General features: G+C 38.4%; 1 protein-coding gene across 1 annotated transcript; it reads left to right on the top strand.

The window, feature by feature from the left end:
- The first annotated feature begins 309 nt into the window (after positions 1-309).
- etnk1 (ethanolamine kinase 1) lies at positions 310-13,704 on the top strand. Its single transcript, XM_015006588.2, has 8 exons — positions 310-605; positions 3,043-3,302; positions 4,224-4,355; positions 4,800-4,942; positions 10,070-10,153; positions 10,237-10,397; positions 11,074-11,147; positions 11,338-13,704. Exons 1-8 carry the CDS (start codon positions 459-461, stop codon positions 11,408-11,410), a joined length of 1,074 nt encoding a protein of 357 aa, XP_014862074.1. The 5' UTR covers positions 310-458; the 3' UTR covers positions 11,411-13,704.
- Positions 13,705-13,915: the final 211 nt, after the last annotated feature.

Here is a 13,915-nt window from a genome sequence, read left to right as displayed (position 1 = left end):
CAGTCACGTTTGTGTTTATTCGCCTTGGACCCTTGTCTACCATTGAGAAACCAATAATTAGAGAATTATGGAAAGTTTTACATTTTAAGTCTTCATTAAGTTTCATTAATTTATGTCTTTGAATTTTTTAGTTATTAGAAATGTAGTAAATCATATATTTGTAAAGTTAAGGTTAAAACATTATGTGTACTGCTTTAAGCTCCGCCAGCGGTGCACGCTGATGATATAAGCAAGCGACTCTATTGAGTCGATGGAGTTACGTATTGCTAGCGTCAGGGGGAACTTTTTTCCCCCTCACAGATGGGTGGTTCCTTCTGAGAGGCGTTGCCATACAGCGACTGCACCAGGAATATATACCCGCAGCCACTTACTCTGTTTCATACGTTGCGCACCGTGTTGCCATTTCTAGCACTGCTTACTTCGCCCTGTGAGATATCTCGTGAAACACTGTCTTCGCCATGGCCGACTACATTCACGTCCCAGACGAGGCTCCCGCTGTGCCCAAAATAGATGTGACGGTCGATGAGAACGACTACCGACCCGGTGCATTGCAGCTAATGAAGGAGCTCAGACCGAGCTGGAAGCCGTCCGAAATTAAAATGAAGGTAGTATTTATGTCGTTTTTTTTTTTAGAAGACGTTTTTTTAAATTACTTTGTTTAGTGGACTGCATTTTGGCACGCTCTAAAACGAAATGTGAGGGTTTTTTTTTTTTTTTTTTTTTTTTTTGCTATCTTCGAGTTAGCTAGCTAGGTGTCCCATTTAAATAAATGTCACAGGCTGACGTCAGATGAAACTGAGGGATTATAATATCATTGCAAGGCGCTGAAAGGACAAATATATGCTATATTCCAACTGAGTTACATTTCATAGCATCCAAAAGTGGTGAATAAACTTATAGATAGATGCAGATATAGAAGGTGACCCTTTTATCATGAATATTTTAACTTTGCGGTTAGCATCTAGAACAGAGTATTTTGGTTTGGCTTTTTATTGGCTGTAAAACTCTGCTTGCATCTCCATTTCATTTGTTAAGGTAACATAACTGCTTATGTATGGAGCAGTTTTTACCGAAAGCTTGGCATAACTATGTACATTTGTTAGCAGTGGTGTTTCTATCACGACTGGCGCCCAGGGCGAGGCCATACTCCCCTAAACCCCGTCCCCCCCAAAAAGAGAAGAAAATAAAAGGTTAAGAACAACGGATATGTAGTTCATTATAAATATGGAAAAATGGGGATTTTAATATTGACACTTAGTTTTGTCCCCCCCCCCCCCATTTGTTTTCTCATATATAGTTTTAAAGTAATAAAGTTTTATTTGCTGTTGTGACATATGTTGTAATAATTGGGAATCTATGTATCATTTACATATTTGAAATAGACTTTTAGACTTTTTTATTATTATTTATCTACACTGCCTCACAGCAGAGGTGCTTTTTCCCACGGAAAAGCATAGAAAACTTGTTTGGTTTGAATCTTGGATAACTCCCCCCACCGTATGTCTCCCATATCATGAAGCACCACTACTTATTAGGTTGTGAAGTTAGGCAAGCCAATAATTGGAGCTAAGAGATCAGAAGGATTTCATAAAGCAGCTTTGGAAACTTCTGGAAGAAACATCGACGACCGCGTGAGCTTGACTCTCAGACGTTTGCATTTATGATTTGAATAATTCACATAATCTAATCCTTTAAGATTACAGATGTCCTAAAGTCAAACAGTACTTGACTCACGCCATCGGCACAGATAAATGCTGTGAGTCACACGTAAATTAGTCCAAGCAGAGCAGAAAAAAAAATTTCCTCTCCTGTGATAACCCGGGGGGTGTGGCTCAGCTTTGTAAACACAACCAGGATGGAGGATCACATGCCCCACTGCCTTTCCCTGTACTCATCAACGAGGCAAAGTGGAGGGTTCAGCAAATACCAGTCGGTCCTTAAAAATAAAATTCCACGCAATCCTCTCATTCTCCGTCAGTCCAAGTCAGAGTAAACAGTCTGACTGTTGTGTAGAAAGCTCAGATCCCCCTTTGTTTGCCCCCCAGTAAATTTCCAGCTTTGTTGTGCCGATAGGTCAATTTAAATTGGTCAAACAAAGTCACCCTTCTGTTTCACCCTGCTTTACTTTATTAATGTTTACCACATCCCGACCTGCTCTCAGCTTAATGGTTAAATCCTTCAGCACTTCATTCATTTGCCTTTTTTGTAGTTGACCTATTTACAACTAGATGCTTTACATTTGAATATATTTTTTGATTTAAAAAAAACAGAGCAATTCATTCTATGGAAGTACAAACAAAATTCAATAGCTAAGCAGGTTTCTGTGTTTGTGGCCACAGCAGATCACTGTCAAGTTGGTCACTTCTCTGCTAATGTTTAACAGATTAAACATAAAAATGGAAGGTTTTCAAAATTTTTATGAATACTTCCACATTAATTTTATTTCTTCTGTATGTAGGCAACTTTTAGCTAAACTATACTTTATGAAATAAATAGACCTGTCACAATAACGTATTTTACTCAACGATAAATTGTCCCAGAAATTATTGGGATAAACGGTAATAGTTTTGCTTTTGAGACCACTTTCAAGCAATATAAAGCAATGATCGCATAATAACGCAAGTTTACCCTATCAAATAATAATAAATATATATATTTTTAAAGGACATGTAACATTGGAATTAGAAAATATTTTAAATATCTAAAATTAATAGTAATAATAATAATAATAAAAAGATCAAAAACATTAAATAAAACCCACCATAAATGAAATGGACTGTAAAGGAATCAAAGCCCTTGATATCTGATCCACTGCTATAATCCTTGCTTCTCAATTGCAACCGCTGCAGCGTGCCTATAATGTTTACCAAAGTAGAACCAAATGAAGCTAGTTTTATAGTAATGCTTCTGCCCTAATGAGTTGTTTTTAAACACAGGTCTGTCAACTGGAGTTAAAATAATGCAAGAAGTATAAAGGGTGGTACTCAAAGTCACGTCCATGGCCCTACATTTAACTGCAGGTAATGTTGTTTGTCTCTGCAGTTTTTCACCGATGGAATAACCAACAAGCTGCTTGGCTGCTATGTGGGGGCAGTCATGCAGGATGTGGTCCTGGTCCGCATTTATGGCAACAAAACGGAGCTGCTGGTCGACCGGGACAACGAGATTAAAAGTTTCAGAGTGCTGCATGCTCACCGCTGTGCCCCCCGCCTTTACTGCACCTTCAACAATGGCCTCTGCTACGAATTTCTGCAAGGAACCGCCTTGGAACCGGAGCACATCCGTAGCCAAGCTGTTTTCAGGTAAGGGAAGAAGACAAACTGGTACAAAAATCCAAATATGCAATCAAAACGGTAAAAGTGCTAAGTTACATTTTTAATTTTTATCTTCATACTTTCTTTTTAAGCTCCAGTGAAATATGGTGCCAATTTTTGTTTTGTTTTTTCATCTGATAAGTCGATCATGAGAATCACCTTCGATGTTCTGCATTTCCATTGACCATGTAATTGAGCAAATTGGAATTACAAAAAGAAATTTGCTTAACAGAAACACAGCAAGTTTGAAATATCTCATGATTTTTGATAGTTTTTGCACTAGAATGAGGTGATTTGTTTTTTTTAGTGCTTTTAGAAAAGTGTGATGGAAAGACTATTTTTTGTTTTTTACATCGCATAAGTGGTGATCAATGCCAGATGTTACTGCTGGCGGAAAAGACGAAGAAGACGACATGAAGTAGTTAGACGATGACGGCGTGGCATGTTTTTCAATGACTTATGAACAAAGTTCTTCATATGTGATTTTAATTGCGATTGCAAAATTGAGTTTTTCAACATCAGTGGAATATAGAAAAAGTTTTGTGTACATTTGTAATGGAAAGGCAGCTGGTGTCTAATGAAGGAAGAATAATACAGGAACCAAAGTTGGTTGATGCGATTACAAATGCTTGATCTGTATGGACTAGAAAGCCGCCTACTGTAAGAGCTGATTATTTTATAATTTCTCTTTTTGATGCCTTGTGTCATATTGCTGTTGGTAATAAAGCAAACAAAATACAACCTTGGTTCTTTGCTCTAATTTTTCCATGTTCAAATTAAAATGACATTTCCAACTCAAATCTGTATTTACACATCTGTAAGCTGTTTAGCAGTATGGGGCATATCTTTGGTGATATTGGTTTACAAAGACATCTTTTCGTATTGATATTTGATTCCCTTGCCATGCAGGCTTATTGCGAGACAGCTGGCCAAGTACCATGCCATCCACGCCCACAATGGCTGGGTTCCCCGCTCTGACCTGTGGCTGAAGATGGGCAAGTACTTTACGCTCATTTCCAAGTGCTTCAAGGATCATGACAGGTGAGTGCTTGACTCTTAACTCTTAAAATGATTTAAAAATTCACTTCTTCTTGAAAAATGCTGCATCTAGTGGCGTTAATGGAAAATATGATCTAGTCTGCATTGCATTGGTAGTAAAATATGTTAAGAACTGGTTTTGGTAGTTGTTAACGCCTTAGGAAACAATGAGCTACGGACGTCCTGTTTCTGTTGGGTTGCTAAATTCTGTGTACCAGCCACAGCCTTCCCAGGAACCCAAATTGCAAGCAGAACATGAAGTCATAATGAGATAGTCACTTATGCTTTTCCTCACCTGGGAGGTGTCATGTGTTCATTTGTCTCTGATAGATGGGATTTTTATGCAAAGGCAAAAAAACAAACTTAACTAGTTCTTGTCATAAACCAGCCTATTTTCTTGCTTAACACATCGGCATGGCTCAGTGTGGACCTTTTGGCTCCTTCCAGGTTGAACCTGGAGGTCCCCGGCCCTCAGTCCCTCCGCAAAGAGCTGCTGTGGCTGCAGCAGAGCTTGTCTGTGCTTGGCTCTCCTGTAGTTCTTTGCCACAACGACCTGCTTTGCAAAAACATCATTTATAACCAGAGGGAAGGTGAGTATGAGTCACAGACGTGCAGTCTCCGACGTTTCTGTGTGACTGGTTGCTGGTGTGAGTCTTTGTATTGGGCAGGGATGCATTCAGGGGATGTAATCTCCTGCACACTGCTTGGAAGTGTTTGTGTTCACCTGCAAACATAGAATTAGATCAGATTAGACATTCCCGTTCCTTGTTCTGCCATAGTTTCTACTTCATATAAAGGTAAGATTCAGCCCAACTTAATATGTGCAATACTTTAGAATTTTCATTTATTGCAAATTAGCTAAATTTTAAGAGTTTACATTTTTTTTAATTTAGTCATTTTTTATGTCAAAGTTCTAATTCTGTGCTGCTTTTACTGAAGTTGGAACAATAACATTAAATGAGTTTGCATACTAAGTATTTGAGTTTATTCTCCAGAGGCTGTAATGTTACCACTTTGCTGTCCTACTTTTACACAAAGCAGCATCTTCCTGGCTAGCCAGTGAAACTGTTCTACTTTGTTGTCGACGATAACAATAAAACACAATAGGTAAACGGAAGAGCATAGTCCGGTAGGTGGGGTGAAGGAGGATGTGCGAGCTGTCGGCCCCCTCGTCTATTTGCGACGTGGCGGGGGTGGGGGGAGGAAATTCTCACAGCTCCTTGTGTCTAGCTTTTCTCCCCCAGGAGTGACGGCGGAGGCTTTGACTGCCGCTGCTGCTGCTGGGCCGCCCTGCCCTTTGGGGAGGCAGTGGAGAGAGACTAACCAGCACTGTGAGGGACCCTCACGTAGTGTGCCCATTGCTCAGGCTAATCGGGATGAGTTCATGGCAGCAGTGGGAGCCACATACATGCGTATCAGCAGTCAGTTTTTCACATGACATCTTAATATCAAGATAAACATCTAAAGTATCAGTGTTTTAATCACAGGGATGACTAAATGGTTACAAAAAATATGATGGTGTGATATTCTGATTTGTTTTCCTGATATTATATCTACAGACAAGACCAAACCCAAACCTTAAACCACAGTATGTTGATAAATTCTCACTGTTCAGTCAAGCAAAACTTATAATAAATGAGTGAATCTGCTGATTATATAATACATTTTGAGGAAGATCAATTCAACAAGTATTTATTCTGGAAAGTTTGACAGTGTGTGACTTGTGGAAAGTGTTGGTTCTGGTCCTGACATGGGTGTAATCGACATGAGTAACGTAAAATAACTTATATTTTTATAGGCTGAAACATGCTTACGTGAAGACAGTTTAAAAGGAGCTGTACTACACATTGTTTAGTCGACACGCTCACCTGCAGCACAGATGGATTCAGCCGAGATAGCAATCAGTGTTTCCTGAACATGTCCCAGCTCTCTGTCACACCTTTACACACAGGAATATCCGTTACGTGTACAATTGCCCAATACGATCTTAAAGGAATCCTTTCTTGAACTCATGGGTCAGTAGGCATGAAATCTATGTAGGTGCTTTCTCTTGCACAATCTTGTATCACGTGTCACGGTGTTGGTTAAACAAGTTCAGGTGCTGTTGGCAAATTAGTCAGAAATCTTTGTAGGAAAAATACTTTTGACCCATCCCAGATCACCAGATATCTTAAAATACAAACGCAAAAATAAACTTGAACACACTCGACACGCAAGCCTGCAGCCTTAATTATTCTATGTTTATCTTCATCATTTCAAATAATTTTAATTTAGTTTAACTTTTTCTTACCTCTTGAACTTCTTGTAACATAAAAACCAAAAAACTTGAATATATTTTAATGGGATTTTATGGTTTATACTAACTCAAAGTAGTACATCATTTAAAAGTAAAAGAAAAAGGATACGTAGTTCCTCTACCATTTTTGTTTTTGTTTTTTTATTTTTTTTTACATAGAAATCAGAAAAATATGGTGTACCTTTGTATTCAGCCCCTCTAGTAAAATCCAGTGAGATTGGTTTCCTTCATAAATTTCTTGAGAAGTCACTTGTGTATCATTTTTTTTCTCTTAAGGAATTTGTTGGAGACCATTAGTGACCGAATGGTAACATGAAATGGCCTAGTCAAAGTCCAGAACTAAATTAAACTGAGACTCATTTGCCAAACTTTGAAATTACTGTAATTGGACACTTTTCATCCTTTTTTGAGCTTTATTTCTTTTTTTTTTCTCCAAAGAAACACCAAAAAAAAAAATATCTAAGCACTAAGCTGGTAGACGTATTGTGTTGAAAGGTGATTCTATAAAGTATCAACTCAAGTGGGCTAAGTACAAACACACGCCACACTTTCCATTGTTATTTTTTTCTCTAAGTCTTGAGAACCATTTATCCTTTTTCCTTTCCCTAAGTAAATGTTTGCTACTTTGATCTGGTTCAAGGTCAAGAGACAAACGTTTTCAAGTCACTGTAGTTGAAGCTTTTATTTGATTAGGTACGACAACAAGTTTGCTGCCAAGCTGCTTCTTGTGCATTTTTTTTTCTGCTGAATTAAAGGAACTTGTTGGACAAAATTGATACAGAAGAAGGTGTCACTTCCTGTATGAATAAAACCAAAAAACAACCCAAGGCGGAAGTGTAAAGTCATTTAGTTTTTAGTGTTGCCCAAAAATAATGCTTACCTTTCGTCTCAAAAAACCAAGTCACATGCTGAGTATTTCTTTGTCTTTCCACTTCTCGTGTTATTCAAAAAGTAGATTGAAACCCATGAGCAGGCCTCTCAAAGATCCTGTCACATGCAGAAGCAGCAGAGGTCTTACACCATTGGACCTTTGCTGAGCCAATAGGTGCAGAGCACTGGGAGGGGGAGTGGCGGGTGACTGAAACTGTAGAGGGAAGAGACTTACTGTAAAAGAGGAGATGGGATTTTTTTTTTTTTTTTTTTTTTTTGCAGCAGCAGGCCCTGATGTTTGGAAACTGTGAGAGAATGGTTAAAAGACAAATGTGTGAGTGTGAGCATGTGTGAAAGATGTTTGCCCAAACCTTTTCATCTGCTGCACAGGGGGGCTATAGCCACTGCCCGGAGGTGTTCAGTTGTGTCCCGCTAGGACCTACACGCCGGCTGGTAACCCACCTCAAAGTGTCTTTCTCTCTAGTCCAACCTGAGAAAAAATATTTTTCCTATATGTCAGGTTTAAGGAATTGATGAACGTTTAAAAAGTAAAACTACTAGGTTGCTACTCGGAAACAGAATTTCGGGGGTGGGGGTTATTTCTGTATCAGCGGGCCTGTCAAAGTAAGGGTTTGGATTTTGAGATAAACCGCCTCATGACTGACTACTTCCTCCTTTGTTTGTCTGTTAATGCTGATGCTTCACATTGTCAGTGGTTTAAAAAAAAAAGCACCAAGGCAGCAACACATTTTTGAAAGTTTCTTTTACATGTTTAAAAACAAAAACTACACTAACAGAACAATGAAATTTGACATTTCAAATCCAGATTATCATCTAGAGAAAAGACATTCGGGTTGATGTATTTTGCAACTGGAAACGTCATTCCATACAAAACACCTATTAAGTCATAGTTTCAGTGACCTCACCCAAAATGTATGTTATTTAGATGAACAAAACGGTTGAGTAACAAGTTTTGTTTTGTTTTGTTTTTTTAACGTCCAAGCCTCACAACGGATTCAAAACATGACGTGTACTTCCTCACATAACGTCTGCAGATTTTTCCATTATACCAGTCAGAACATATGGATGTAGCAGCCGGGTGCTGGATCAGATCTTGTCTGCCAGCTTCCAGCTCCAACCCGTACGGAGATGAAACCGCATTCCAGAGCAGAACTTATCAATCGAGACAATCGCTGTGGCAGACTGTTTACGTTTGCTTACGTGCTGGTCAGCTTGTGGCTTTTATTGTTCTGTTTCAAACGGCTGGCACTTAATTCCCACGCACAATCCATGTACCTGCATTAGCGCCGTTTTAAGTACAAAAAGCATCCTCCGATCCACTGTCGGCTAAAAGCTCATACAACTTAGTTTTTATGTTTCCAGTAAAGTTGTTGATGACCTCAAGTTGCCTGCTGCATATCTGCAGTCAGGCTCTGTAATATTCCATGTAACTTGAAGAGGACAAGTCAGATATTCAAATGTTAGGCAAAATGTTTATGCAATAAAGATATTGCATATTGCATTTCATAATGTACTGAATTATTAAGGGCTGCAATTTTTATAATGTGTTGAATTTTGAAAAAAGCACATCATATTTTAACCATTTTTGTGTCAGCTGTGTTAAATACTGATTGAATAAACATAGAATCGTGTTTTTCTCACATTATTAAACTTGGACATATTTTATCAAATGTAACCAAACTAACTAATTTTAATCTAATAAACCATTAATCAACAAGATGGTTAATTGTTTGCATCCATACTCCACACCGACTTAAATCTGCATATACAAAGATCTGATGAAGATATTTTATAATTCTCGTTTTACAAATGAGATGGATTATAACTCTTGGTGTGTTGCTGTCTTGCTACAGACTCTCTGCCCTTCTGTGTTTTTGTTTCTTTGTGCTTTAACCTTTCACCTTCTACTTCTGTTTCCATCTCTTTTTTTTCCGTTTTTCCATGCCTTTCCAAAAAGTTTTGTCTGGCCAGTTTCCTCCTTATCCTGTGCATGTATCCAAAACAAATACTCACTGGAAAGTCGATTTGCCCTCTTCCCAGCAGACTTTTACAAGCGTTGCACCGTGCCTCGCACATTTTCACCTCTAATGTATCCCAGCCACCTTTTTCTTTGTGCATCTGCATGTTTTCATTTCAAACCAAAGAAACAAGTAGCCTTACTATAAGTAAGTCTTACTATGATAAATTCTAGTGTGAGTGAAAATGTGGAAGCTTTTCTTTCTTTTTTTTTTTTTAAGCTTCCCTGTTCTCCATAAATAAAATATGAATTTAAAGCCTACATTTCTTAAACTTACTGGAAGGGGCTTTTTAGTTTGAGTACACATCTTTCTGCCTTCCTCTAGTTTCTATCTACGCCTCAAAATGCAAACTCTTACTTCTCGCCCCTGTAATTGGCTGCCTAGACAGCTTGTCCATTTAGCTGACTAAAACATAGAGCTTTGACAATTCTGAGTTATTAAAGGGAAACAACATAATCATTGCATTTGCATGTCCGGCATCACTGTCTAAACAATGCGCCTTCTGTCTCCAGGCAGTGTAAAGTTCATTGACTACGAGTATGCAGGGTACAATTACCAAGCCTATGATATTGGGAATCATTTCAATGAGTTTGCTGGTGAGTACAAATCCACAAAATGTGAAATCTTTCATTTTTGCTGTTGAAGTTTTTAAATTATTGGCCATCTTTTAATGTCTTAGGCCTGAATGAAGTGGACTATAGTCACTACCCGGGGCGGGCCTTTCAGCTACAGTGGCTGCGCTCATACCTGGAGGCCTACAAGGAGCACAAGGGCCAGGATGGTGCGGTCACTGACACAGAGGTGGAGATCCTGTACGTCCAAGTCAACAAGTTCGCCTTGGTAAGTGTTTGGCATTAATAAATGCGTCACAGTACAGCTAAGTTTGAAAAATGGCCTTACTGATTGACAAAGCGGGTAACTGCCTCTTTCACTTGTTCAACAAATCATCCAGGTTCTTAGAGCCCAACTATAGTTTAAATTAGCTTTTGAGCAACACAGGCGTTTTGCTTCAACTGACAGACCATATCAAAACTTGTTGCTGCCATCTCTTCAGTGTTAGATTCTCTTCCTGTTCAGTATCTAAACTTGTCAGACTGGTAATCTGTTATTACCTCATGGTCAACCTCCTTTGTTTTTTGACTGAGCTCTCAGGGTTGAGTGTGGTGAAATCTTCTAAGAAGTGCTTTGCAAAACAAACATGCCGTCGTTCCTGTAAAAATGGCTGTGGAACATTACTATGAAGTAACTGACGCTTTTAGTCTGTGTTTTTTTTTTGTTGCAGTGTACCTTTTAGGTAAAACGTCAACATTTCTTTATCTCATTGGAAGCTTCCTCGTTGCTAAAAATTAAGATGAGTGCAGTAAATCCTTCCTGGCTGTTTTTGTTATGATTGAAAGACTGCTAACTACTTGTTTTCTGAGAGGACATGTTAGCTGGCTTGCTTATTGTGTCCAATAATTCAAAATAACCTTTAGTAATGTTGATTATTTTCTTTTATTACAATCTTTGTGTCCAGGCGTCTCATTTCTTCTGGGGACTCTGGGCTCTGATTCAATCCAAGTTCTCCACCATCGACTTTGACTTCCTTGGGTATGTTTCTATCCTACAACAAGCTAGTGTGCTTACACTTGTGCTTAACTATTATTATTATTACTATTACTGTTTTGCCGTATTCAGCAGAACTTTTCTGCCATTTCTGCTGAAGCACACATCTCTAGCAGAGAGCATTTTGTTCCATCTCATTGCTGACCGTGCTCTTTTCTCTCTTTTCTACCTGAAGATATGCAAAGCTGCGCTTCAACCAGTACTTCAAGATGAAACCAGAGACAGCTGCTCTGACATTACCTGAATAAAACTTAGTAATCTCCCTTTTCTTCCTCACGCTTTCTCCCCCCCTGCACCCTCATATGATGACTGCAGGGTGCCCTCTAGAGGACTGTGTTGAAATTCCCTTTTGGTTCCCATTGTCCTTTTTTCTAAAGGAAAATGTACCTTGTGGGTTAAAATGAAGGACCTGTTATAATGTGAAGCCCATGTGACTAAATGGTTCTTATTTAGTCATTTTTGTACCAATACCATCTGGGATGTGGGCATTAGTACATGCTGTACTCTGTACTTCACTGTAGAAGCTGTTACAGAGACAAAACAAAGTCTCCTACAAAACAGATATGGAGCAGGCACCTGATAGGCTGGGATTCTTTTTTTTCTCATTGGATTATAATAATACTGGCAGACATGGAGAGCCTTGAGGGTTAGAAGGAGGAGGTAGAAAAAAAACACATGACACAAAGGCGGTTTTGTGTTCCAAGAAATAGATACGGGACGACTCCGTTTTGAATCTCATGTGATACGAGTTTCACCCCTCACCCCTTTCCTCCTGACTCTGTTTTCACCCTTATGTCGCCTCGTACTGTACATACATGGATGCTACACCAGAGTAGCCATGTGGTCACTGCTGAGCAGCTAAACGAGGGCTGTTGTGTTTGCAAACAGCGTCTTGTAGGAAGACGTCACATGTTTAATTCTGACAAGTTGGGTGTCACTGGATCGCCTTTTCAATTTGGTGTAGATTTCATACTTTTGTTGGCACTTGTATGTTTTTCTTTCTTTTTTTTTCCATGGTTAGCTGCTTCCAGGAATTTGAACATTCCATGTTCATAACGTCGTGCAGGAAGCATGGTTGCACCCGTACGATAGGTCAGTAGTGCTAGTGGGATTGAAGTAGTTACAGTTTTAGACAAGACCAAACTATTACACTGTCCGTGTGGGGATTCTCTGTGGTATTCCATCAGTTTGCTGTTCAGTTCTGGTCGTCTTCGTGTGCTATACACTGACCACTCCTAAATCGAACGTCAAATGTCTGAGCCAGTGCTTGGAAACGAGGTGCAGCATGGTGAATGTTCTTGTTTAAAATAGGCATGGGTTGGAATGCCGTTTCCAGAAATGACCTTTGTAAAAAAAATAATAAAAATAAAAAAAATTCTTGATTTGTACACAAAATGTAAAATAAACTTGTTAAACATGATCCAGTTGATTTTATTTTTACTGGAAAATTCCTGCTGATGTTTAAAAATGTATGACATTGCTAGCCAGATTTGGTTGGAATCTTCAAGTATACATGCTTGTTACAGCTTTTAGCACTGGCACTCTAACTGGTTGGTAAAAACTGTGGTCACCGTGGCACATTTTCTGGCATTTCATCAAAAGGACCATAAATTGTATTTTTGTTGTTTTCATTTCACATTGATGTCGGTAATTGGCCCATGCCTAGTTTAAAGCTCAAATTAGTCGGACAATGAGTTTGTTGGGGAGGAAATAGGCCTCTTGATATTGAAAGCCAATTTATTCTTCATTCTCAAACAAGCCAACACCAAAGTGCTGCCACCTTGCTTGTACATTGTGCACATTTCTGTTTTGACAGGGAGTTAGTTATATTTTTTATGTATATATTTTAAAAAGGACACAGTCCAGCCTGGAATGTCGTGTGAAATGTTCCTGTTCCTGCACATTACCTGTTAAGGAGTCCGTTTCCTTGTGTAACATGTGAAAGCACACATTTAACACTTCTAGTAAGTGACTCTTAAAGCCTGTTCACTTCTTTTACTTGGCGACATAGTGAAGAATAAACTGACAGTTTGAGTTGAACCCAATCTAATGTAGATGTTTTGACCCACGATTGATGTGAAAAACTTGAGTTGGTGACGAGAGACTTGGATTAACTAGTATTTTTAAGGGATCTGTAGGAGGAAGTTTTCTTTCTTTTTACATATGGTTAATAGACTTTCAGATCATGTTTACTTTAAATTTATATTTCCTCAAATTTTACTTTTACATTGGATTCATTTGTAAATGACTAATTCAAATACTTTTTACACTTGTTAATACATCTGTTCCAATACAACCATGGCTACACATTTTTAGACGGTTCTAAATGATGGGCCTTAAATCTCTCTGGTCACTGTAGCATTTTATATTTACATCAAGCGTATGTATTGTAATGCTTACACTCTAATGTGAATAAAAATGTACATAGCAGAATTTTTATGTGTTTTTTTTTATTTTGAAGATTGGATTAAAGTGTGGTTGTCTGATTTAAGAGGCTATCTTGGATAAAATGCTTTTGAAAATAAAGTCTATTTGCAAATAAGGGTGTCATTCTTGATGTGTTCTTACTTTAACTGTGTTTATGATGGGAGAAATATTTGGCATTATTTGCAGATTGCTATTTTTATTTTTGCCATTAACATTCCTTCAGAGTATGCCGTATTTGGCACAACCATAGATGTAGATTGATTAGAAGAGCTTCTTTGTTCCTTAATAAATTTTGTTTTTTTTTAAAAAAAAACCATTTAGTCAAA

Source organism: Poecilia mexicana, unplaced genomic scaffold, assembly GCF_051168715.1.
Source record: "Poecilia mexicana isolate PSO_F unplaced genomic scaffold, ASM5116871v1 scaffold_23, whole genome shotgun sequence".
Taxonomy (NCBI): Eukaryota; Metazoa; Chordata; class Actinopteri; order Cyprinodontiformes; family Poeciliidae; genus Poecilia; species Poecilia mexicana.
This window is presented reverse-complemented; position numbering and strand designations above follow the sequence as displayed.